General features: G+C 51.6%; 4 protein-coding genes across 14 annotated transcripts; 2 read left to right on the top strand and 2 right to left on the bottom strand.

The window, feature by feature from the left end:
- Positions 1-1,294: 1,294 nt before the first annotated feature.
- Positions 1,295-5,906, bottom strand: CKS1B (CDC28 protein kinase regulatory subunit 1B). The gene is made up of 3 exons (XM_033197298.1): positions 5,748-5,906; positions 2,442-2,569; positions 1,295-1,821 (listed from the first exon to the last, which is right to left on the bottom strand). Exons 1-3 carry the CDS (start codon positions 5,804-5,806, stop codon positions 1,769-1,771), a joined length of 240 nt encoding a protein of 79 aa, XP_033053189.1. The 5' UTR covers positions 5,807-5,906; the 3' UTR covers positions 1,295-1,768.
- Positions 5,907-6,069: 163 nt separating this feature from the next.
- Positions 6,070-18,271, top strand: SHC1 (SHC adaptor protein 1). 9 transcript variants are annotated; one of them, XM_033197287.1, is made up of 13 exons: positions 6,070-6,304; positions 10,322-10,489; positions 11,072-11,142; positions 11,686-11,749; positions 11,906-12,025; positions 12,263-12,316; positions 12,489-12,540; positions 12,723-12,849; positions 14,034-14,232; positions 14,320-14,389; positions 14,472-14,606; positions 14,769-15,007; positions 16,634-18,271. In XM_033197287.1, the coding sequence occupies exons 2-13, from the start codon at positions 10,325-10,327 to the stop codon at positions 16,760-16,762; spliced, it is 1,425 nt and encodes a 474-aa protein (XP_033053178.1). In that variant the 5' UTR covers positions 6,070-6,304; positions 10,322-10,324; the 3' UTR covers positions 16,763-18,271. The 9 variants fall into 9 exon arrangements, with proteins under 9 accessions (XP_033053178.1, XP_033053180.1, XP_033053176.1 ...); XM_033197286.1 differs by lacking the exon at positions 16,634-18,271 and adding an exon at positions 8,992-9,149 and having other exon boundaries at positions 6,112-6,304; positions 14,475-14,606; positions 14,769-15,181; XM_033197288.1 differs by having other exon boundaries at positions 6,132-6,304; positions 14,475-14,606.
- Positions 17,794-18,999, bottom strand: LOC117075164 (translation initiation factor IF-2). Its single transcript, XM_033197297.1, is given in 2 exon segments — positions 17,794-18,441; positions 18,444-18,999. Coding segments are annotated over 2 exon segments (636 nt in total). The 5' UTR covers positions 18,957-18,999; the 3' UTR covers positions 17,794-18,318.
- PYGO2 (pygopus family PHD finger 2) lies at positions 18,556-23,501 on the top strand. 3 transcript variants are annotated; one of them, XM_033197295.1, is made up of 3 exons: positions 18,556-18,681; positions 19,544-19,593; positions 20,691-23,501. In XM_033197295.1, exons 2-3 carry the CDS (start codon positions 19,552-19,554, stop codon positions 21,753-21,755), a joined length of 1,107 nt encoding a protein of 368 aa, XP_033053186.1. In that variant the 5' UTR covers positions 18,556-18,681; positions 19,544-19,551; the 3' UTR covers positions 21,756-23,501. The 3 variants fall into 3 exon arrangements, with proteins under 3 accessions (XP_033053186.1, XP_033053185.1, XP_033053187.1); XM_033197294.1 differs by lacking the exon at positions 18,556-18,681 and adding an exon at positions 18,790-19,095; XM_033197296.1 differs by lacking the exon at positions 18,556-18,681 and adding an exon at positions 18,966-19,095 and having other exon boundaries at positions 19,458-19,593.
- The last annotated feature ends 392 nt before the right edge of the window (positions 23,502-23,893 follow it).

Consider the following 23,893-nt stretch of genomic DNA (forward strand, 5'->3'; position numbering starts at 1 on the left):
TCCTGACCTCGTGATCCGCCCGTCTCGGCCTCCCAAAGTGCTGGGATTACAGGCTTGAGCCACCGTGCCCGGCCAATAATTTGCATTTCTAATGAGTTTTCCCGATGTTGATGCCTGCTATTTTAGGAATAAGTGGATGGAAGACAGAAAAAATGAGGGAGATTAATATCCTTACTTAGTACTACTACTTTGTTAGACTAAAGGGGAAGTTATTATTCTGTGGAATGCTTTTTTTAATTGAGACAGCTTCTGTCGCCCAGGCTGAGTGCAGTGGTGTGATTTTGGCTCACTGCCACCTCTGCCTCTCGGGTTCAAGCGATCCTCTCGCCTCAGTCTCCTGAGTAGCAGGGATTACAGGCACACACCATGCCCGGCTAATTTATTTTTATTTTTTTGAAGACACAGTTTCACTCTTGTTGCCCAGGCTGAAGCGCAATGGCGTGATCTTGGCTTACTACAACCTCTGCCTCCCAGGTTCAAGCGATTCTCCTACCTTGGCCTCCCGAGTCGCTGGGATTATAGGCATGTGCCACCATGCCCGGCTAATTTTGTAGTTTTAGTAGAGATGGGGTTTCACCATGTTGGCCAGGCTGGTTTCGAACTCCTGACCTCAAGTGATCTGCCCTCCTTAGCTTCCCAAAGTGTTGAGATTACAGGCGTGAGCCATCATGCCCAGCCTGGAATGTTTTCTTAAACAGCTACATTTTGCACCTGTTTTCTCAAAGTTTACTTCTTTATCTACCTGCATAAGATGCCTGAAATTTTTACCCCCAGTCCACGCTCCAGACCAATTAAGAATCCTTAAGAACGACTCAGGCAGGCATCAGTACTTGTAAAGCTCCCCAGGTGATTCCAATGCCCAACCAAAGTTAAGAACAGCTGAAAACCTCCCCCAACCGAGGGGCACAGTGAATAGGTCATAGGTGTGCCTATTATTCCTATTAGGAATTGGGACACACAAGCATCCTTTTACCCGTGTGTGCCATTCAAATATTGGGACTATGTTAAAGGCAGTACCCAGACTGTAGGAAGCAGTTCATTTGTTTGGATGAGATGAAGTTGTCCCTATATAACCTCTACCTCGGGCCAGTTAAGAGTGAAATATGTTTCAGTAGATGTTTGACAGCAAGTCTGCTTAAAGTAGATTAAAAATGAGTTATCTGAATGTTAAAATAAACCTCATTATCAGCAAAGAGCTGAGCTTCATTATCAAACTGAAGGGCATGTAATTAGAACCATGATATTGATGATGCTCACCCTGAGTGAGGGGAAAAAAACCCTTACAATTACAGCATTAGATTATAAAAACTTCCTCTTTAATCAAGGCTTTTAACATGAACAGATTTCTTGAATAAAATGGAAAGTTTCCAGTACATTGAAACATAAATCCACAAGTCACCATACATACAACACCCGGCAGGAAAAAAACAAAAACAGCAAGTTTACATGATCTCTGTAACAGCCATGGTCTCAAACTCAGATGCTTCCTCCATCTGCCAAGTGTGTTCTGGATACAGAGCACATCATGGCTTCTGGGGTCACACTCAGCTGAGGCTGTGGGTCCACAGAGCACTCATCTGGCTGGGCTATGGTGGTGGTGGCTCTACTCAAGAAGCAAAGCAGTTACCAGCACATTCAAACAGTGTATTGAACATCTTTTAAATATCAAAGTGAGAAACAAGAAGGCAACATAATAATATTATCAGAAAGATGTTAGGAAGTAAGGACAGCTGTGTAAAGCTTGAGGCTGAAAAGTAGCTTGCCAGCTTCATTTCTTTGGCTTCTTGGGTAGTGGGCGCCGGAACAGCAAGATGTGAGGTTCTGAAAGAGTGAGGGAAATCTAAGAGACAAGCGCACACCATTCTATGTACAACATATAGTGTATTCCACTACCATCTCCCCAGCTATCACCCACTCAGATCTTTATAACTAAATAAAGACTTAAGCATATGGCCTTGAGAAGCAGACCCAGAAGTCTGGACTGTCTGCCAAGTACAGAATTGTTAATATCAGTTCTTTTGCTATGTTTATACAGCCCCAGGGTGTCCTTTATTAAGTTTTGCCTGGCAGCTGGGTGTCTGGTGTTTTATCAATAAATATACTTTCCTTTGCTTATTTGGAATACATCCAAGAATGTTTTCTGATGGAGAATGAGGCAGGGGCTATGACCAGGCTATATGTAGCCTTAAAAAGAATACCCTCTGATTGAATGGAAGATTACAGGAGTTTTTTTTAGTGACAGGTTGTCTCTGAACTTCCCAGATACTTTAATCTTATTTTTGGTCACTAGCTTTTTTTTTTTTTTTTTTTTTAAATCCATGACTAGAGGGGGAAGAAACCAGTAAACTATTTCCTATCTCCCTATTTGGGTTATACAATCTTATTCCTTCATTCTCTCAGTGTAGCAGTTCTATATGGTTGTTTTTAGTCAGTGCACTGACCTGGCTCATGGATCATATAATGGACCCATCCCTGACTCTGCTGAACGCCAAGATTCCTCCATTCAGATTCAGACATCAAATGGGTTTTAGGGACCAGCTTGGCTATGTCCTTGGGCAGCATGACATGTCTGTAACAGAAACGGGAAAGTGAGGAATTTATGTTAGTACCAGATACAGTCTCAGACAAGTGCCTGTTTACAAGGCCAAGAAAGGAAAGAAAAACTAGTTTCTGATGTCAGAGTTTATATAATTTTATTGTGGGGTAGCAGCAGCTAGAAATACAGGCTATGTTATATAAATTCCGAGAGTATATGAAAAATACAAATTAGTGAATAATTCCAGTGAATAAGCACTTAAGTTCCAGGCACATTTTCTCTGCCTTCATGGCCCTTATAGTCTTCTAGTTGATTGGCTACAATATAATGGGAGCCCCACGGAGCACACAGTGTTAATAATTAGAAGGAAGGAAGAGAAGTTATTTTGTGGAGAGGAAACGCCTTTTATGGAGTACTGTGTGGACAAGTCATCACAAAGGATGAAATGAAATATCTTATCCTTTAAAATCTAAGCCAGGCATGGTGGCACATACCTATAGTCCCAGCTACTCGGGAGGCTGAGGCAGGAGAGTAATATGAACCCAGGAGTTTGACAGAGATACAGTATGAAGTTTGAAATCTTTGATTAAAATACAGAAGAAATAGGCCAGGGGCAGTGGCTCACGCCTGTAATCCCAGCATTTTGGGAGGCTGAGGTGGGTGGATCACTTAAGGTCAAGAGTTTGAGACCAGCCTGACCAACAACGTGAAACCCCGTCTCTACTAAAAATACAAAAAAGAGCTGGGTGTGGTGGCATGCACCTGTAATCCCAGCTATTCGGGAGGCTGAGGCAGGAGAGAATCCCTTGAGTCCAGGAGGCGGAGATTGTAGTAAGCTGAGATCTGGGCGACAGAGTGCGATTCCGTCTCAAAAAGAAAAAAAAAAAAAAGACAAAAGGGCTGCAGTGCACAATGGTTGTGCCTGTGAAGAGCCATGTACTCCAGTCTGGGCAAGAAAGCAAGGCCTTGTCTCTTAAAACAAAAAAAAATCTATCCTGAATCTTATCTTCCTAACTCTGGAGGGATGTACCTTGAGACTTTTTTTGGGAAATTCCGTGCTTTTCTAACCAAGGATAAGTCTCCCTTCATGGCAAAGAAATTATTACCCTGATGTGACTCAAACTAACCCAGATAGTCTTCATCATGCTCAGTGAAAATGTACTAAGTTCTCCCTCTGTGCTAGTAACAGTGGTTCCCCCCCATTCTCCTAAAAGAAAAAATTCTAGTCCAAATATATGAAAACAGCTCACATTCTAACACCACCCTGGCACGAAATCTGGCTTCAATACATAGACCAAAAAACCCCTCTTAAACCAAAATGCCACTGTCAAGTTAAAAGTTTCATCTTCTAGGGGATGAAATGGTGATTCCTTCCCAGCTCTGCAAATCTCTTATACGCACATACAGTTTTAAGTTAGTTTAGTTCAGATGTAGAGGAAAACAGCTGAGGAAAAGTCAGTTAATTATATCAAAGAGGATCTGGAGTCGTCTTGGTATAAAGATGATTATATATTTGTCAATGCACATCGAGTTCTCTGAAGACCTAAAGCCCTGAACTAGGCTGGGTGAAGAGACAAGAAAAGCAAGTTTTCATTTTATGTTCTCCAACTGAGGAGACAAGGTAACAAACCAGGAAGCGGTCTTAATTATTATAATATAGATTAGCATAATGCCAACATTTTGGAGTCCTGTGTCTTCCTTTATTCCCAATCTAGATTATGCACTTGAAATTTATCAAACCCGAATGCTGTATCCAGTGCCAGGATTCCATCATCCCCACCCTTGGCAGATGGCTATCCAGTGTCTTCTAAACAATTTCAGTCAAGAGGTGCTTTCTCCCACATACCTTTTTCTTAGAGTCTCATCTCAGGCTCTGTCCTCTAGGAAGCTTTCCCCAACTTTCCCTCTTCCTTTTTTTTTCCTCTCAGTATTTTAAGTTTCATGTTCAAGGGTACATGTGCAGGTTTGTTATATAGGTAAGCTCCTGACTCGGGGGTTTGGTGTACAGATTCTTTTATGACCCAGGTACTAAGCATAGTACCCGACAGTTTTTTTTTTTTTCCTGAACCTCTCCCTCCTCCCAACCTTCTCCCTCAAGTAGGCCCCAACGTCTATTCTTCCCCTCTTTCTGTCCCAGTGTTCTCATTTCCGACATATAAATGAAAACACGCGTAGTTTAATACTAGTTTCGTTTTCAATGGTGGTGAAAGAGTCATCACACTGAATTGGCCCTTAGGACACTCCCCCGCCCCCACACCAAGCCCAGGGAAGAAGACCGAACGAAAGAAAGAAGTCAGCCTCCAAGGCGGTGGCGGCAGGGATTCTCGAAGGGTGGGGTTGTGGGGGGCGTCCTGGAGTTAGCAAATGTAGGGGACTGACTTTCTAGCCCCACCCCAACCCCCGCGCACAGCTAGGAAGCTCCAGCCTTCGGGTCGCCAGTTCCCTCTCCTTATCAAGTCTCGTGTGCTCCCATCACATCCTGTAATGGCTCCTAGCAAAGGGTGTTATCACCTTTCTGGTGTCCGTCGGTACCACTCACAGTTTTAAGTTTGTGAACAGCAGAGACCATGTGTTATCCTTGCATTTTAGCAGAACACCTGAAACCTGTTAAGTATTCCGTAACTGTTTCCTTTGATAAAGGGCATCTATTAGACCCATATTAAGTATTTTCTCAATGCTCCTAGCCAGTTTTATTCCATTGCAGTCCCAAGCGGTCCCTTTCCTAACACAAGCCAGACAACCACGCCCCTTGTCTTTTTCACGAGTTAATAAGCAATATTCAACTCTCTCAGCGCTACTCTCGCATTAGGGACGCGAGGAAACTCCCAGCTCCGCTTTTGCTACGTTCTCTCACTGGATTCCACAGGATTACTGTGAAACAAACAGTTTCTACAAGGCAAGTTAAGTTTGCCCAATAAAGTTCAGAGAATGATCCAGAAACCCTCATGGGTGTGGGTGGTCAGTACTCTAACCACGCCCACCACTCCCTCCTCTCAACTGAGGGCCGACTCCAAATTCGCAGCCACTTTATTGTTTTGAGAGGCTCCCACCTCCGCACATGCGCATTACGCCTTCCACCAATATCACACCCTTGCCGTTCACATCTCGTACGCATGCGCCAATTCTATCGCCTCAGTTCCTGTTACTAATTGTTTGTGCCCTCAGCGGTCAAAGCTCACGACCTCGCTGTTGCCCCCGCGCCAGCACTAACCGATACTCAAACTCCTCGTCGTCGTATTTGTCCGAATAGTAAATTTGTTTGTGCGACATGATCGCTCGGTTTGCTAGCCTTCAGCCCCGCGCCGCCAACCTCCAAGCAACTCCCAGCAGCACGCGCTCCCACCCACTTTGGCCTCGCTTTCAAACACGCCGCCCGCACTTCCTATTGGTCCGTTTGGTTCAAGGCGGGACAGCTGTACTTTCAAGCCTCCGATTGGCTTAGATTTACTTCTCTTGGGTCCTTATTGGAGGACAGTTCTTACGTTTCTCAAGAACGAGCGTGGATCAAAAGTAGGCGTCTTATTGGCCACCATTGCCTCTGTGCGCGATTTCGCGCTGCCATTGGCTAACTCGGGAAAGTGGGAAGCGTGAAGGAGGGACGCTGAGGTAGAGGGTCAGGGGGTTAGTGAGGCCGGAAGTGAGTGTAATAAAGTTTCTCCAGGGAGGCAGGGCCGGGGGAGAAAGTTGGAGCGGTAACCTAAGCTGGCAGTGGCGTGATCCGGAACCAAATCGGCCCGCGGTGCGGTGCGGAGACTCCATGAGGCCCTGGTGAGTCTTGACTTTTTTCTCCTTAGGTGACTGACTCTTCCACTCCGGAACCCCTCTCCCGGGACCCCACTTCCGGTCTTCATTTATAAGTCCCGCCCCTGAGACCCCTCTCCCCGGAAGTCCCACCTCCCAACTTCAGGGGGCTCCCCCGAACCCCGACTTGATTTTTATTTTTTGTCTCCGACCCCACCCTGTCGCCCAGTTTTCCTGTAAGTCCCACCCCCAGACACGTTCCAAGCCCTACTACGTGAAACCTTTCGTTACTCCTTCCATTCCCCGAAACTCCGCCTCCTAGCAACGATCCTCCGCTAACTCCTGTCAAAAAGCCTATCTCCCAAAAGGGCAAAACCCTGCACCTCAAAGAACGATTCGAATTTGTTGAAGCCACGCCTCTTCGGGGCTCCGCCCCTCCGAAGCCACGCCCCGTTCGTAATCCGTGTCTGACTGTCCAGAAAGCCTCCCCGTATAGAAGTCTAAAGTTCGCGTCCTAGGGGACCACACCCCTTTACGGGCTTTGTGGGACCTGGGTCATAAGCTGAAAAGCCTTGTCGTCAATCCCTGAAACTCCACCTGCTTATATTTTCCTGTCCTTTGTCTTTTTTTGGGCTTTGGGATCAGTTTTCCGAGCACTCTCGTGCTCCCCCAGGTGGGAAGTCAAAGTTCCCATCTCTGACTGTGAAGAGTGATATTAAAGGCAGCCGTTTTCCTTTCTTTTTGTTTTTTTTTGAGACGGAGTTTCGCTCTTGTTGCCCAGGCTGGAGTGCAATTGTGCGATCTCGACTCACCGCAACCTCCGCCTCCTGGGTTCAAGTGATTCTCCTGCCTCAGCCTCCCGAGTAGCTGGGATTATAGGCGCCCGCCACCACGCCCGGCTAATTTTTTTATTTTTAGTAGAGAGGGGGTTTCACCATGTTGACTAGGCTAGCCTCGAACTCCTGACCTCAGGTGATCCACCCCTCTCAGCCTCCTTAAGTGCTGGGATTACAGGCGTGAGCCACCGCGCCCGGCCCCATTTTCCTCTTTCTTAACCTCCTCCAAGTGTAGAACTATTTGAAGGGCCTGAACTTAGGGTTTGGCACAAGAGGGAGAGAGACTTGCTGTCAGACTCCCAGCCTCATCTCCTGGCCTTCCCTTCCCAGGACCAACTCCATCCCAGAAGTAGCTCTAGGCCTACCTATCCATAAGTGGATAGGACCATGGATTTGTTGGTGTGTGGCATGTGGGTGTGACAGGAGCAAGTTTTCTACCAGAAAACCGGTGGTTTGGAGTGGGGGTATATAATAGTGCCCTTTTTGTTGTTTGATTTTTTTCTTTTTTTTTAAGGGACAGTTCAGTTGCTGCTTCTCTGTCTCTTCCCCTCCCCCTAACCAGAGTTCTTGTCTGGGCATTCCTCCTGGCCCCGTTTGCCCAGCCTTCCCTGCTGGAAACATTCCTGAGGCTTTCGCCATTTCCTGCCACTTCCCACCCCCCTCCCCTCCTCCCAGTTGGGCTGAGAAGCCACACACAGCTTTTTCCCTACACCCAATTACCTGGACTTCCAGTAGGCAATCTCCTTTCTCCCCATGCACATTTCAACAGTCATACTTCTTTCTTTTCTTCCAAACGCCCACACCCGTTGGTCCTTCCCTGGCTCTGGATACTGCAGGCTCCCACAGAACATCATCTCAACAGATGAGGACATCCTAGTGTGTGTTTGTGTGTTTTGGGGGTGTGAGGCTATGGTGGAATCCTTTCCTCATTCTCTCTGCCTGAGAGCTGGCTGGAAAAGAAGTGATAAAATTCCTTCTCAGGATTGGCTGACAGTGACAAAGCTCTTCTGGAATGAGCACTAAGGGGAGATTTAAGAGTTAAGTACAGTATCTAACACACTTCAAGTGTTAATGTTGTTAATCAGGATAATTATCTATCTATATTTTAATCCTCTGAAGTAAATCTAAGGGTAATTCCAAGATGAGCTTGAGTGAATACGTATTTTTTTTTTTTTTTTGAGGCAGAGTTTTGCTCTTGTCACCCAGGCTGGAGTGCAATGGCGCGATCTCAGCTCACTGCAACCTCCACCTCCTGGGTTCAAGCGATTCTCCTGCCTCAGCCTCCCGAGCTGGGATTACAGGTGCTCACCACCATGCCCAGCTAATTTTTGTAGTTTTAGTAGAGATGGGGTTTCACCATGTTGACTAGGCTGGTCTCAAACTTCTGATTTCAGGTGATCCACCCGCCTCAGCCTCCCAAAGTGCTGGGATTACAGGTGTGAGTGTGAGCCACCGTGCCCGGTGGGAATATGTATCTTTAACTTGCTTTTTCTTTTTCTTTTTCTTTTTTTTTTTTGGTCGCTTTCCAGCTTTGCCTATGGCATTCTCCAGAAGAGCAGTGGCAGGAAGCCGTGGGTGGCAGGAATGAGTTTGGGACTTGTTCCCTGTGTCCAGCTTCAACCCATCTTCTCCTGACACCCCTTTCTCCTGTACTTACTTATTTTTTCTCCTGTCCTTATTGACACAGATGTGTCTTCTGATCTCTCTGTCCCTTCCTAGCTTGTCGTTTCTACTTCTCTTGGAGAACTGTTTCTTCCCCTGGTGTGAGGGACACTGTGCTCTTTGGTGGGGCTTAGGGCCCTGTAAGAGGAGGGATATGAATTGGGGTGGTTTGGAGTGGGAGTGGGGACCTGATTCCCTCATTCTCACCCTTGACAGTGTGCTGTGTTAACAAGGCCTGTGGAAAGGGGAGAGGACAGTGCTTGGCTATGAGCCGTCAGTCTTGGTGTGGTAGATGGCATACCTAGAGAACAAGCCGTGACCAGCATGTCCTCTTGTTCCCGTCTTGCCTGGTAGCTTCCTGATGTACCATCCAGGTTGGACTTTATTCCCCTTTTTTCACCAACTTTGCTTCTCCTCTTGACCCTGCTTTGCATCCATTGGGACCACTTCCTTCCCATCCCCACTTCGCCAGCTCCAGTCCACAGCTGTCTCAGCAGAGGATGCTAATGGCCCAGGCTTACTGTATGGGGTAGTGGTTGGGGGTGGCCTGGGCTGGAGGGTGGGGAATTCGAGTGTCCAACCAGAACAGGAAGGGAAATGCTGAGCTCTGAGATCTCCTCCCTTTTCCACCCGCAGCTGCCTCTCTTTCCTCCCTCATTCCCCTCTACTCTAGCCTGACTTCCTGCCCCCTTTGGCCTGCCTGTGTCCGGTTTCGAGTGACCCAGACCTCCTATCTCCTTTCTTTCCATCCAACTCCTCCAAGCTTCCCTCCCACCCCCACGTTCCTTCTCCCCAGATTACTAGTTGTTTGTGTAGGGCAGGGGAGAAGAGCTTGGATAGCCCTACCCCCTGCTCCAGTCCGAGGTTGGGGCGGGGTGGGGGCTCAGCCCCTCTGAGCCTGTGAGTCAGCACTGTCCTCGTGATTGGTCTCTCCCTTTAGCTCTCCGCCCCTGGGGAGGAGCCAGGCAGCTCTGGGTCCAGCCTGTTCTCTTCTCAGCCAGAGAAGAGGCTCCACGTTGGGCGGGGATGGGGCCCGAAACTGTCTGGGTCTGAGCTGGGGAGCGGAAGCCACTTGTCCCTCTCCCTCCCCAGGACTTCTGTGACTCCTGGGCCACGGAGGTCCGACCAGGCTAAGGGCCTGGGGATACCCCCTGCCTGGCCCCCTTGCCCAAACTGGCAGGGGGGCCAGGCCGGGCAGCAGCCCCCTCTCACCTCAGCTATGGATCTTCTGCCCCCCAAGCCCAAGTACAATCCACTCCGGAATGAGTCTCTGTCATCGCTGGAGGAGGGGGCTTCAGGGTCCACCCCCCCGGAGGAGCTGCCTTCCCCATCAGCTTCATCCCTGGGGCCCATCCTGCCTCCTCTGCCTGGGGACGATAGTCCCACTACTCTGTGCTCCTTCTTCCCCCGGATGAGCAACCTGAGGCTGGCCAACCCGGCTGGGGGGCGCCCAGGGTCTAAGGGGGAGCCAGGAAGGGCAGCCGATGATGGGGAGGGGATCGTAGGGGCAGCCATGCCAGACTCAGGCCCCCTACCCCTCCTCCAGGACATGAACAAGCTGAGTGGAGGCGGCGGGCGCAGGACTCGGGTGGAAGGGGGCCAGCTGGGGGGCGAGGAGTGGACCCGCCACGGGAGCTTTGTCAATAAGCCCACGCGGGGCTGGCTGCATCCCAACGACAAAGTCATGGGACCCGGGGTTTCCTACTTGGTTCGGGTGAGTGAACATCCTCCTTTCCATTCCCTCCCAGACCCCTCCAGTTCTTCTGCTCACTCCAGCTTGGCTGGAATTCTTTTTTCCTGCTGTTCCCCAACAACCCTGTTTCAGTGTTCTATTTCCTAAACCCTTCCCATCCCTTCCCCAATTCTGTAGCCCCTTCCCTTCCAGCTCTGCCTGGGCCCCCTTCCTTCTTTTGACTCCCCCACCCCCACCCTGCCATGCTTAGCACAATGCCCACCATGGCAGAAGCTCTTAATAAGTGTTGGAAGGAGTGACTTCTTGATCCTTTCCTCCATTCTTCTCCCGCCTTCTGGAGTTGTCGCTCCATCCCAGTCAGTGCCTGTCGGTCCCCTCCAAACTCTCTCCCCAGTGCGTGAGGTCCTTCTAGCCTGGCTTTTCTTTCTCTCCTCGTTCCCTGTTGTCTTTCACCTTGGTTGTGGGATGTAGACACGGGAAGTGGGCAGAACTTCTTCCTCTTTACTTCTCTTAGGGACCATATGGGCAAAGTCCTAGGGCCCTTTGTGAAGGGACTGGGGTCAGGGAGCGGCTGACCTGCTGTGCTCTCCTCCCTCCCCTTAGTACATGGGCTGTGTGGAGGTCCTTCAGTCAATGCGTGCCCTGGACTTCAACACCCGGACTCAGGTTACCAGGTTAGTGGGGAGGGAGTGGACTGTGGGATTCCTGGGATTAGTGAGGCCATGGGAAAGGGCGGAGGGGAGTGGGTCACTTGGGTACTGCTGGTTGGGGCTGATCTTTGGGTAGCAAAGGGGATTGAGAGAAAGGTGGGATAGTGATTCTGCCTTTTACTGAAAGGAGGCTCCGCTGGCCCAGATCCTCCTTACCTGTCCAGCCTTGGGAGTTGTGGGGAAGGTAGCAGAAGCGGCTGGCAGGTGGAGCTGGAGTAGCAAATGGGGGTAGATGGAAGGTTGCTGCTGCCTTTGGGAAGGGAATGGGACATTTGGTAGCTGGAAGGGGGTGGGGCTATACCCATTGAGGCCCTAACCCAATCAGCCAGGAAGCGGCCTCTCAGTGTCATCAAATATTAAAGGCCCTTAATTCAATCCACCACGACAAAGAGCCTGGAGTGCCCTGGGAGTCTGGCCTGGCTTTCCCCTCCCCCAGCTCTGTGGCAGCCCCAGTTGGGTGGGAGGCAGGCAGGCAGGCGCTGGGTCTGAGTACCCCTCTTTCCCCAGGGAGGCCATCAGTCTGGTGTGTGAGGCTGTGCCGGGTGCTAAGGGGGCGACAAGGAGGAGAAAGGTACTTGGGGTCCTTGGGGATAGGGATGCTGCTGGGAAATGTGGAGGGACAGTGAGGAGGCAAGTGTGGGGCATGTGGGGAGAGGGCCAGGAGACAAGAGTATGGTTTGTCTGTGCTGGGAACCCTCACCTTCTAAGACCCTGGGCCCTACCTTAGCCCTGTAGCCGCCCGCTCAGCTCTATCCTGGGGAGGAGTAACCTGAAATTTGCTGGAATGCCAATCACTCTCACCGTCTCTACCAGCAGCCTCAACCTCATGGCCGCAGACTGCAAACAGGTTGGTGGAGGTGGGCAAGCGGACCAGAAACACTGATGGGGGTGCTAAGGGGAGATCTAGTTAGGAGGCCAAAAACTAGGAAGAGGGCTTGAGAGCAGAAGACCAGTAGGGAAGGAGGAAATGAGGATATGGGATAAGGAACCCAGAGAATGAGACTGGGGCACCAGGGTTCTGGGCCCTGAGGCTGCCTGACACATGGCATTCCCTTCCTTCTCCATCCCCTGCCCTAATTCTCAGATCATCGCCAACCACCACATGCAATCTATCTCATTTGCATCCGGAGGGGATCCGGTGAGTTGGGGAACAGAGCAAAGGTGGTGGGAGAAGAGCAAGGGGCTAGGGATTGGGAAGACATTGATTAGAGAAGTGGGGGTGCTAGGACTGTGGGGATATCTGAAAAGGACTGGGTTTTAGGGGTCAGGAGTAAAGTGGAACTGTAAAATTTTCTGACCTTCCTCCCCAGGACACAGCCGAGTATGTCGCCTACGTTGCCAAAGACCCTGTGAATCAGAGAGGTGAGGCATGGTGGGGAGCACTGGGTGGGTCTGGCTGTTTGAAGAGGTGAGTAGGACCTGGGGTCATCTGTACCCACTCTAAGTAGATCTAAGTGGGGGTTCCTGCCGAGGAAGATGAGGGCCCCCGACTGTGCCTCCTCCCAGTGGGCTCAACTCACTGACAGCCTCTGCTGTGCCCGCAGCCTGCCACATTCTGGAGTGTCCCGAAGGGCTTGCCCAGGATGTCATCAGCACCATTGGCCAGGCCTTCGAGTTGCGCTTCAAACAATACCTCAGGAACCCACCCAAACTGGTCACCCCTCATGACAGGTGAGCAGGTGGGGAGAGTGTGGAGCAGCTTTTGAGACCAGGATTGGGAAAGGAGGGCTGTTCTTCCAACACTTGAGCTGAGAGGTTCAGGGAGGGAATAACCTGTGTGCCTCTGCTTCCCACTTCCTGCTATTCTTCTGTTTCCTGTGGTTCAGGAGGAAAGGCTTTTGAGGCACTGCTTGCCGCAGGGCCAGCTTTTCTTGTTTGCTCATGGTGGAGCTGTAGTCCGGGGCCTCCAAGTTACATCTCTCTCTGGCTAGGTGGGATTTTTCTATTCCCATTTCTCTTTCTTGCTCATTTCTCTACTTGGCATTCTGTGTTTTCCTGCCTCTAGAAGCCATCAAGACTTTGGGTTTGGGAGGATATCTCTTTTCCCTGAGATTACAATCTTTCCCACCTCAGGCCTTGAGGGATAAGCAGTGGAGCCAGCAGGGATCGAATATTTAGGAGAGGTAAAAATGTTCTGGAGCTGGAGCGCCTCCCTGCTGCCACACACACACACACCACACACACACACACACACACACCATAGTGCTTCCCTTCCTTGTTGGGAGAGAGCACAGAGATCAAGAGCAAGAGCATTACTTATTTATTTTGAGACAGAGCCTTGCTCTGTAGCCCAGGCTGGAGTTCAGTGGTGCAATCACAGCTCAATGTAGCCTCCATATCCTGGGCTTGAGTGATCCTCCCACCTTAGCCTCCTGAGTAGATGGGACCACAGGTACATGCCACCACACGTGGCTGAGTAGTAGCAGTTTTATTTTGGTAGAGATAAGGTCTCGCTATGTTGCCCTGGCTGGTCTTGAACTCCTAGGCTCAAACAGCCCTCCCTCCTTGGCCTCTGAAAGCGTTGGGATTATAGGCGTGAGCCATTGCACCTGGCCAAGGGGACGAGCTTTAAAGTCAAACCTGAATTTAAATCTGAGCTTAGCCACCTTTTAGTTGTGAGACGGGCAAATCTTTTCACCTCTGACCCTCATTTTCCTCATATGTAAAATTGGGGAAGGAAACAATACCTACCTTATGGGGTTGCCAGGAGAATGAAATGATTATGTATATAAAACACTCAGCCTCAGGCCTAATCCATAGTAAATACCCAATAGATGGCTGCTGTTCTATTCCCTCCTCCCCTCCTCCTGCCCACCACACATTTATAGCTACACCTTCACTGTCCTGTCCCTCAGGATGGCTGGCTTTGATGGCTCAGCGTGGGATGAGGAGGAGGAAGAGCCAGCTGACCATCAGTACTATAATGACTTCCCGGGGAAGGAACCCCCCCTGGGGGGGGTGGTAGACATGAGGCTTCGGGAAGGAGCTGCTCCAGGGGCTGCTCGATCCACTGCACCCAGTGCCCAGACCCCTAGCCACTTGGGAGCTACACTGGTAAGCTGCTTGGATGGAGGTGGGCTGGGCCTAGGGTGGGAGTGGTTGTTTAGGGCTTCTGGTCTCACCTTATTTTTATCCCTGCAGCCTGTAGGACACCCTGTTGGGGGAGATCCAGAAGTCCGAAAACAGATGCCACCTCCACCATCCTGTCCAGGTATGAAGGGAGCTGAGATGGACAGAGCCAGGGAGTGTTGGAGGCAGGGTTGGGGATCACTGTAGAACCTCTCTTTCCTCAGCAGGCAGAGAGCTCTTTGACGATCCCTCCTATGTCAACGTCCAGAACCTAGACAAGGTCCGGCAAGCAGTGGGTGGTGCTGGGCTCCCCAATCCTGCTGTCAATGGCAGTGCACCCCGTGACCTGTTTGATATGAGTGAGTGCTTGTCTTTCCTCTCTGCATCCCCACCTTTCTACTTGGGTCTGGCCCTTCTCCTGCCTATCTGCTCTTTCCTTCCTGACTTCCCTTCCCTGAAGTCTGGGTCTTGGGTGTGTGTTGTGTCCGCTACTTTCCCTCACCCTCCGTCTACACTTCCAGAGCCCTTTGAAGATGCTCTTCGGGTGCCTCCACCTCCCCAGTCAGTGTCCATGGCTGAGCAGCTCCGAGGGGAGCCCTGGTTCCATGGGAAGCTGAGTCGGCGGGAGGCTGAGGCACTGCTGCAGCTTAACGGGGACTTCCTGGTGCGGGAGAGCACGACCACACCTGGCCAGTATGTGCTCACTGGCTTGCAGAGTGGGCAGCCGAAGCATCTGCTACTGGTGGACCCTGAGGGTGTGGTGAGTGTGGCAGAGGTGTGGGTGAGGGGTGGCAGAAGGGAAGGTACAGTATCCTACAGTGTATCCCTGTTCCTTCCCTCATTGCTTTCTAGACATTCCCGCTGGGCAGCTCTCTGTGGGCGTCTCTTGCTCTTTAGGGTGTCTGGCATCTTCCTCCAGGGGCTCATCCCTTAGCCTGAACTATATTCTTTATAGTCCTGGCACTATAGGGCTGGGCGTGGTGGCTCACACCTGTAATCCCAGCACTTTGGGAAGCTGAGGCGGGTGAATCACCTGAGGTCAGGAGTTTGAGACCAGCCTGACCAATATGGTGAAACCCCATCTCTACTAAAAATACAAAAATTAGCTAGGTGTGGTGGTGGGCACCTGTAGTCCCAGCTATTCAGGAGTTGAGGCAGGAGAATTGCTTGAACCAGGAGGCAGAGGTTGCAATGAGCTGAGATCGCACCACTGCACTCCAGCCTGGGTGACAGAGTGAGACTGTCTAAAAAAACAAAACAAAACAAATACGGTCCTGGACCGTCCTCAAATCCCCAAGCCTTATCAGAGCTAGAAGGCAGTCATCTCATCTGTGCCCATTTTTACAAATAAGGAAACCACCCTGAAGAGGTTGTGATGCCCAATGTCACATGGTTAAAGGCTAGACACTGCAAGTTTCCTTTTGTAAGAAGATCCAAGGGCTTCTCCAGCTCCCCAGACTCAGGAGTCAGACCACCGTGCTTTCTCTTATCTGCACTGCCTCACTGCTCTTCAGAACTTTCCTTGTTTAGCCAGGTGTGGTGGCTCATGCCTGTAATCCCAACATTTTGGGAAGCTGAGGTGGGAGGATTGCTTGAGGCCAGGAGTTCGAGACCAGCCTAGGCAACATAGCAAGACCTTGTCTCTAGAAAAATAAAAAAACAAAAAATTAGTCAGGAATGGTGACACATGCCTGTAGTCCTACCTACCCAGGAGGCTGAGGCTTGAGCCCAGGAGTTCGACGTTACAGTGAGCCATGACTGCGCCATTGCACTCTAGCCTGGGTGACAGAGACCCTGTCTAGAAACAAACTTCTGTCTGTTTTCTACAGCAATCTCAGCCTCCTTTCCTCTTTTTCTTTTATTTTTTTTGAGATACGGTTTTGCTTTGTCACCCAGGCTGGGGTGTGGTGGCACACCCGGCTAATTTTTGTATTTTTGTTGTTGTTGTTGTTGAGATGGGGTTTCGCCATGTTGCCCAAGCTGTTCTTGAACTCCTGGGCTCAAGTGATCTGCCTCCCATAGCCTCCCAGAGTGCTGGGATTACAGGCATGAGCCACCATGCCCAGCCTCCACATCTTTTTTTGCACTGTGTATACTCTTCTGAGACATGCCAACTTTCTCCAGGTCAAGAAAAGGGTATATAGCTCTCAGCTTCACTCTTTCAGGGCTGATGTCACCTTTGCCTTTTCCCACTTCACTGACCTATTTCTGCAACTGTTTCTTTCTAGAGAAACCTCAATGATCAGGACTGATAGGCCACACTCTCCCCTACCATTTTTTTCTCCTTCTTCAAGCCTCTTGTCTGTTTTACCCTCTTCCACCTTGGAGGCTGAGGTCTTATTTGACTCTTCACCTGAATTGATCTTCTTCCTTCCCACCCTCCCAGGTTCGGACTAAGGATCACCGCTTTGAGAGTGTCAGTCACCTCATCAGCTACCATATGGACAATCACTTGCCCATCATCTCTGCGGGCAGCGAACTGTGTCTACAGCAACCTGTGGAGCGGAAACTGTGATCTGCCCCAGAGCTCTCTTCCAGAAGATGCCCTCCAATCCCTTCCACCCTATTCCCTAAGTCTTGGGACCTCATTTGGGAGTGTTCTGTGGGCTTGGCCTTGTGTCAGAGCTGGGAGTAGTGTGGACTCTGGGTTTCATATCCAGCTAAGTGAGAGGGTTTGAGGGTTTGAGTCAGAAGCCTGGGGGAGAATCCTGCCTCTCCCCAAACATTAATCACCAAAGTATTAATGTACAGAGTGGCCCTCCACCTGGGCCTTTCCTGTGCCAACCTGATGCCCTTTCCCCAAGAAAGTGAGTGCTTGTCATGGAAAATGTCCTGTGGTGACAGGCCCAGTGGAACAGTCACCCTTTTGGACAAGGGGGAACAAATCACACTTCTGGGCTTCAGGGTATCCCAGACCCTTCTCAACACCCCCACCCCCCCATGTTTAAACTTTGTGCCTTTGACTATCTCTTAGGTCTGATGATATTTTATGCAGAGTTCTTGGGCCCCTGAGTTCAATGACAGGGATGCCAACACCCTCTTGGCTTCTGGGACCTGTCTTCTTGCTCAGCACTCTCTCCGGTTTGGGTTGGGATGACAGAGGCAGGAGTGGCAGCTGTCCCCTCTCCCTGGGGATATGCAACCCTTAGAGATTGCCCCAGAGCCCCCCTCCCGGCCAGGGGGGAGATGGATCCTCCCTTGCTCAGTGCCTCCTGGCCGGGGCCCCTCACCCCAAGGGGTCTGTATATACATTTCATAAGGCCTGCCCTCCCATGTTGCATGCCTATTGTACTCTACAGCCAAAGTGTAGCCCTTCTTGGAGCCTCTGCCCTGCCTCCCTTTCTGGGAGGGTGGGGTGGGGGGGACTGAATTTGGGCCTCTTGTACAGTTCACTCTCCCAGGTGGATTTTGTGGAGGTGGGAAAAAGGACATTGAGACTCTAAAGCAGTAGACAATCCCCAGATACCATCTGTAGAGTTGGAACTGCATTCTTTTAAAGTTTTATATGCATATATTTTAGGGCTGTAGACTTACTTTCCTATTTTGTTTTCCATGGCTTATTCTCGAGCACAAAATGGTAATCAATTATTACATTTATACATCACCTTTTTGACTTTTCCAAGCCCTTTTACAGCTCTTGGCATTTTCCTCGCCCAGGCCTGTGAGGTAACTGGGATCGCACCTTTTATACCAGAGACCTGAGGCAGATGAAATTTATTTCCATCTAGGACTAGAAAAACTTGGGTCTCTTACCGCGAGACTGAGAGGCAGAAGTCAGCTCGAATGCCTGTCAGTTTCATGGATGGGAAATGCAAAACCTGCAGTTCCTGAGTACCTTCTACAGGCCCGGCCCAGCGTAGGCCCGGGGTGGCCACACCACAGCAAGCCGCCCCCCTCTTTTGGCCTTGTGGATAAGGGACAGTTGACCATTTTCATCCTGGACTCCTTTTGCTGTTTGGATGTTTCCACGGGTCTCACTTATACCAAAGGGAAAACTCTTCATTAAAGTCCGTTATTTCTTCTACCTCTGCCTCTTAATCCTGGGAAACCTATTGTGTACGCCGCGGGCCCTTAGCGACACAGCAGTGAGGCAGAAGGTCGCGGCCGCCGAGGGAAGCTGGGGGTCTGCGGAGTTTGGGCGCGGCAGAGTGGGGCGTGTCGCGCCACCGTCCCCATGAGGATGTTGTGTCCGGGGGGCGGGGGCTGGCTCCGGGTGCGTCCAGGCAGGAGCCGGGACTCCCCGGCGCCACAACGCCGGCCTCCGGGCTACCTGGACCTCCCGGGCGCGCCCTCGGCTCGCGCGCGCCCCTCCGCGGTGGCTCCACCGCCCGGGATGGTACGGTCCGGCAGCAGGGCCGCGCTCCGCCGCCCCTCGGTGAGCTGGTGTGGGCCGCCGCTAGCGGAAACGACCCTCTCCACTCGCGTGGTGCCGTGGTAAGCCTCGCCCCTCGCCTGCCGCCTGTTTTCTGGCGTAGAGTCTCGTCCGGTCCTTGCTCCCCCTCCCCGCCGGGCTTAGTGGTGGTGGCCGCGCCGAGTTCCGGTTCCGGTTGCTGCCGCCGCTGGCTGGCGGCGAGTCTGGAGAGAGCGCGCATTTCGCGCCGCGGCTGGGCGCTTTGCTGTCGTCGTACTTTGAGGTTGCTGCAGCTTGGGGGCCTGTGCTGCCCCTGACTCCCCTTCTGGGCGATGGTGCAGCCCGAGGGCGCCTCCATCCCCCGCCGCCGCCGCTAACCCCGGTCCCCCACTCCATGGCCGCCTCGGCGCCGCCCCCACCGGACAAGCTGGAGGGAGGTGGCGGCCCCGCACCGCCCCCTGCGCCGCCCAGCACCGGGAGGAAGCAGGGCAAGGCCGGTGAGAGCGCTGCGAGGGGCGGGGGCTGAAGAAGCCCAGGACTTGGGAACCTCAGAGGGGAGGGATGGTGGGAGGGGGGCGTTTCACAGGCTGAAGGGCTTGAAGGGAGGCTCAGGTGAAAAGGATGGGTGGGTGTAATCCTTCAGGAGTTGGGGACAGGTGTCACACATTGAGGACACTAGAGTTTGGAGCCACATGGAATTCAGTAGTCACTTGGAGCTTGAGGATATCGAAAGATGGGATATCTCTCATTTAAAGGAAGACATAGCTGAGAGTATGATCATTTTCACAATCTATTTTTCATATTGCACTCCTTGTTAGCATTTGATGAATAAATAAGCAAGTATGTATTGACGTTAAAGGAGTTCCTCAGAGCATGGCTGAGAGAAAAGAGGTTGGGGAAACCTCAGGGAAACTTGTCTGCGTCTTCCTTTTGCCGCTCTTCCAGGTCTGCAAATGAAGAGCCCAGAAAAGAAGCGAAGGAAGTCAAATACTCAGGTGAATGGTTGTTGGTGGTGGGGGTGGTTCCCGGCAGCCCCTTGGCGGCACACTGTCTACTCTGCCATTCCAGTATCTGTTTGTATCTTGCATCAGCTGCAGGGAGGAGAGAGAAAACTGTCTTTCTTGTTTTGTTTCTTGTTCTTTCCCTGAACCTTATAACAAATTTAGGGGAAAGTATTCTCTCCTAAGAGATGATTCGACCAAAGTTCTTACCACCCAGGGTTCCAGTCTTCTCCGTGTTTCCTGTCCTGGTTTCCTCATGATGATAACACCTTCCACTTTCTGAGCCTTTTTTTAGTGCCAGGGATTGTGCTAACGTGCTTTTAACAGTTTGGGGGAGATAGGCATTATCCTTATTTTACGACGAGAAATCTGGGGGTTAAAAATGTTAAATACGTGCTCCACAGTCTTGAGGTTGTTTTTCACGGTCAGAGCTGGGATTCCATTCTAGTTCTGCCCGTTTTTAAAACACAGTTACTGCACTATGCTGGTTCCACTCTCCACCCTCTTTCTCTTGGCTTTTTTTTTTTTTTTGGCAGTAACAGAGTTGCTGTGTTGCCTAGGCTGGGTTCAAACTCCTAGGCTCAAGGGATCCTCCTGCCTCGGCTTCCCAAAGTCAGGTGTGAGCCACTGTGCCCGGCCTGTGGTCCATATATTTTTTTATTTTTTATTTTTTTTGAGACAGAGTCTTGCTCTGTCGCCCAGGCTGGAGTGCAGTGGCGTGATCTTGGCTCACTGCAAGCTCTGCCTCCCGGGTTCACACCATTCTCCTGCCTCAGTCTCCCGAGTAGCTGGTACTACAGGCGCCCACCACCACACCTGGCTAATTTTTTTGTATTTTTGGTAGGGACGGGGTTTCGCCGTGTTAGCCAGGATGGTCTCAATCTCCTGACCTAGTGATCTGCCCGCCTCCACCTCCCAAAGTGCTGGGATTACAGGCGTGAGCCGCTGCACCCAGCCTGTGGTCCATATTGATTTTAGGCCTGAGCTGCCCAGTATCAGCCTCCAAAATGTGTATTGTGTTGGTAGTGCTCTCTTAGTTTAGTTCTGTGTTTCCCTCCATGACCCTCTTTCCTTCAACTGTTTCTCATTAGGGCCCTGCATACTCACATCTGACGGAGTTTGCACCACCCCCGACTCCCATGGTGGATCACCTGGTTGCATCCAACCCTTTTGAAGATGACTTCGGAGCCCCCAAGGTGGGGGGTGCCCCTCCATTCCTTGGCAGTCCTGTGCCCTTTGGAGGCTTCCGCGTGCAGGGGGGCATGGCGGGCCAGGTACCCCCAGGCTATGGCACTGGAGTTGGAGGGGGCCCCCAGCCACTTCGTCGACAGCCGCCCCCCTTCCCTCCCAATCCTATGGGCCCTGCTTTCAACATGGCCCCCCAGGGCCCTGGCTACCCACCCCCAGGCAACATGAATTTTCCCAGCCAACCCTTCAACCAGCCTCTAGGTCAAAACTTTAGTCCTCCCAGCGGGCAGATGATGCCGGGCCCAGTTGGGGGATTTGGTCCCATGATCTCACCCACCATGGGACAGCCTCCCAGAGCAGAGTTGGGCCCACCTTCTCTGTCCCAACGATTTGCTCAGCCAGGGGCTCCTTTCGGCCCTTCTCCTCTTCAGAGACCTGGTCAGGGGCTTCCCAGCCTGCCGCCTAACACAAGTCCCTTTCCTGGTCCGGACCCTGGCTTTCCTGGCCCTGGTGGTGAGGATGGGGGGAAGCCCTTGAATCCACCTGCTCCTACTGCTTTTCCCCAGGAACCCCACTCAGGCTCCCCAGCTGCTGCTGTTAATGGGAACCAGCCCAGTTTCCCCCCAAACAGTAGTGGGCGGGGTGGGGGCACTCCAGATGCCAACAGCTTGGCACCCCCTGGCAAGGCAGGTGGGGGCTCTGGGCCCCAGCCTCCCCCAGGCTTGGTGTACCCATGTGGTGCCTGTCGGAGTGAGGTGAATGATGACCAGGATGCCATTCTGTGTGAGGCCTCCTGCCAGAAGTGGTTCCACCGTGAGTGCACAGGCATGACTGAGAGCGCCTATGGGCTACTGACTACTGAAGCTTCTGCCGTCTGGGCCTGTGATCTCTGCCTCAAGACCAAGGAGATCCAGTCTGTCTACATCCGCGAGGGCATGGGGCAGCTGGTGGCTGCTAACGATGGGTGATGCTGGCGAAGTGGCCCAGGGAAGTGCACATGTCTCTCCCTGCTCTTCCAGGGTGATTTTTTTGATGTCTGGCTCTTGGTCCTTGTTTCCACTGGTTTTCCATCCCCATGGGGCAGAAACAGTTGCTCCTGGGAGCAGAAAAGGAATTGAGGTGGGCAGGCAGAAGAGCCTGGATTGCTCACTGTTTTGGGAAACTTACATGTTGAGATCTACAGAGATCCAGGAAACCAAAGCCCTGCTGAGCAGAGCCATTTTGTGGCTGTTTCTGGAGGCCCAGGAGTGTGGCTGCAAGAGAAAAGGGGCTGGAGGAAGATCCGGAGGGCAGGGGTGTTCCCTCTGCTGATGATGGATGCCCCTAACACCTGTGCCTAACACCCCTACCGAGCCCCACAGCTCCAGCCTTAGTTTTTGGAGTCAAGTGTTAAAGGTTTCTGGCCAGAGGAATTGGGGTCTTGCCATCCCTGCAATAGCCCTTTTATGGGCTCTGGGAGACAGCTTTAGGGAATAAATGGGGGTTTTCCCCTTTTTCTACCCACTCCTTTGCTTCCTCCAAGACTTACCCAACTCCTCCCCCCTCAGAGAACCAAATAGCCTGAAGAAGCAGGAGAGTTCCTGGTTATGGCAGTTTCTTGGTGACTTGGGGCTTCAAGACAGTAGGTGAGAGATGCTGTCAGGACATATCTTCCTCATACCAAAGTCACTGGTCCTTTCTCAGCCTCTCTTGTGCTTTTCTCCTAATGACCATATTTTTGCCAAAAATTGGGATATGTTATCTGACAGACCAGAATATTTGAAGTTTGGGCTGTCCTGAAAGTCTGGATTTTGGTGGTACCCTCCTCCCCTAGCCCATCTGTTGCACATTATACTCCGTGTGTTCTTCAACTTTCGGTGCCCTTATTCCCCTGCCTTCCTGGCTTGATTGAAGGAAAGCTTGAAAAGGCGCAGAGCCCTTATACCTCATTTCTTCCCTGACAAAAGGATCCAGGTGAGGCCCTGTCACAGCCTGTGGGTAGGGGATGTGACGGCATCCTCATTGCCATGGTACTCAAAAGGCAGAGGAGCCTGGAGATTGTTGCTTCTCTGCTATTCTTTCATATCTTGGGCCTGGTGATTAGCAATTCTCATTCCTCTCAGCCAAAGGCCTACACTGGGCTTTATTTGTCCTTTTTTATTTTTTGAGCACTGCCTGCCAGAGACGGGCCTGGGGCCTGATGAGGACCTTAGCGCTGCTCGTTCTCCTTTTTGGTTCATGCATACATTCCTCCATGGGGTGGGGAAAGCAGGCCCTCCTCAGAGAAGTTAGGGGTTCCCCGGCTCGAGGTATAGTGGCAAAGACCTAGTGGTCCCCTACCCCCACTTCTCTCATTTCCTGGCATGAGGAGAGAAGACCCTGCTCTGGTGGAGCTGACCACCTTCGAGGCCGGAAGGAGAGAGCAGCCTCTGGGCATCGTTCCCAGTGTCCCCCACACTAAAACAGTGTAGATGGCAACCCCCCCCGCCCGCCACCCTGCTGCTCACCTCTTGGGTTTGTGGTTCTGTTTGCCCCATTTATCTGTTGCTATTTTTGTGTTGTCTTCCCCCGCTCCGCATTTTGTAAAATGGCTCCTAGGGGAGTGTCTTTACCTGGATCTGCTCCCTCTCGCCCTCTCACTCCACTACTTTTTGGAAGAAAGTGATGGCAGAATGCCGTGGTGGTGGGGGGGTCTTTTGTACTGTTGGATTAATAAAAATGACTTTAAAATCCCAGACAAGGACTCCTTGCTGTTGCTGTGTGAAAAGGCTGGAATGAGCCACTGTCACTGCTGGGTAGGGTGCTTAGGGGTTGAGGATATGTATACTCCCCAGGGTCCCTGGGAGTGGGAATGGCAGATTTGGCCCCTGAACTGACCCTGGTATAAGCCGCTGAGCCTAGGGAGGCCTGTGTTTCCCCGCCCATCCCCCTGTGTCTCAGCTGTGAGAAACTGAGTTTCCTTTCTGAGCATATTCCTGGTCCAGGCCTGGAGCCAGGAGGATTTGGCACCAAAGCCTCTGGAAGACAAGTGCTTGAGCTCTTCTGGGTTTAGCACCCCACCCACCTCCCAGTTGTTTGGGTTAGGGAGCAAGTGTAGCTCTAAGGGTGAGGGGAGGGGCTACTTCTG

The sequence above is a fragment of the Trachypithecus francoisi genome, unplaced genomic scaffold, assembly GCF_009764315.1.
Source record: "Trachypithecus francoisi isolate TF-2019V2 unplaced genomic scaffold, Tfra_2.0 Lachesis_group5, whole genome shotgun sequence".
NCBI classification, from domain to species: Eukaryota; Metazoa; Chordata; class Mammalia; order Primates; family Cercopithecidae; genus Trachypithecus; species Trachypithecus francoisi.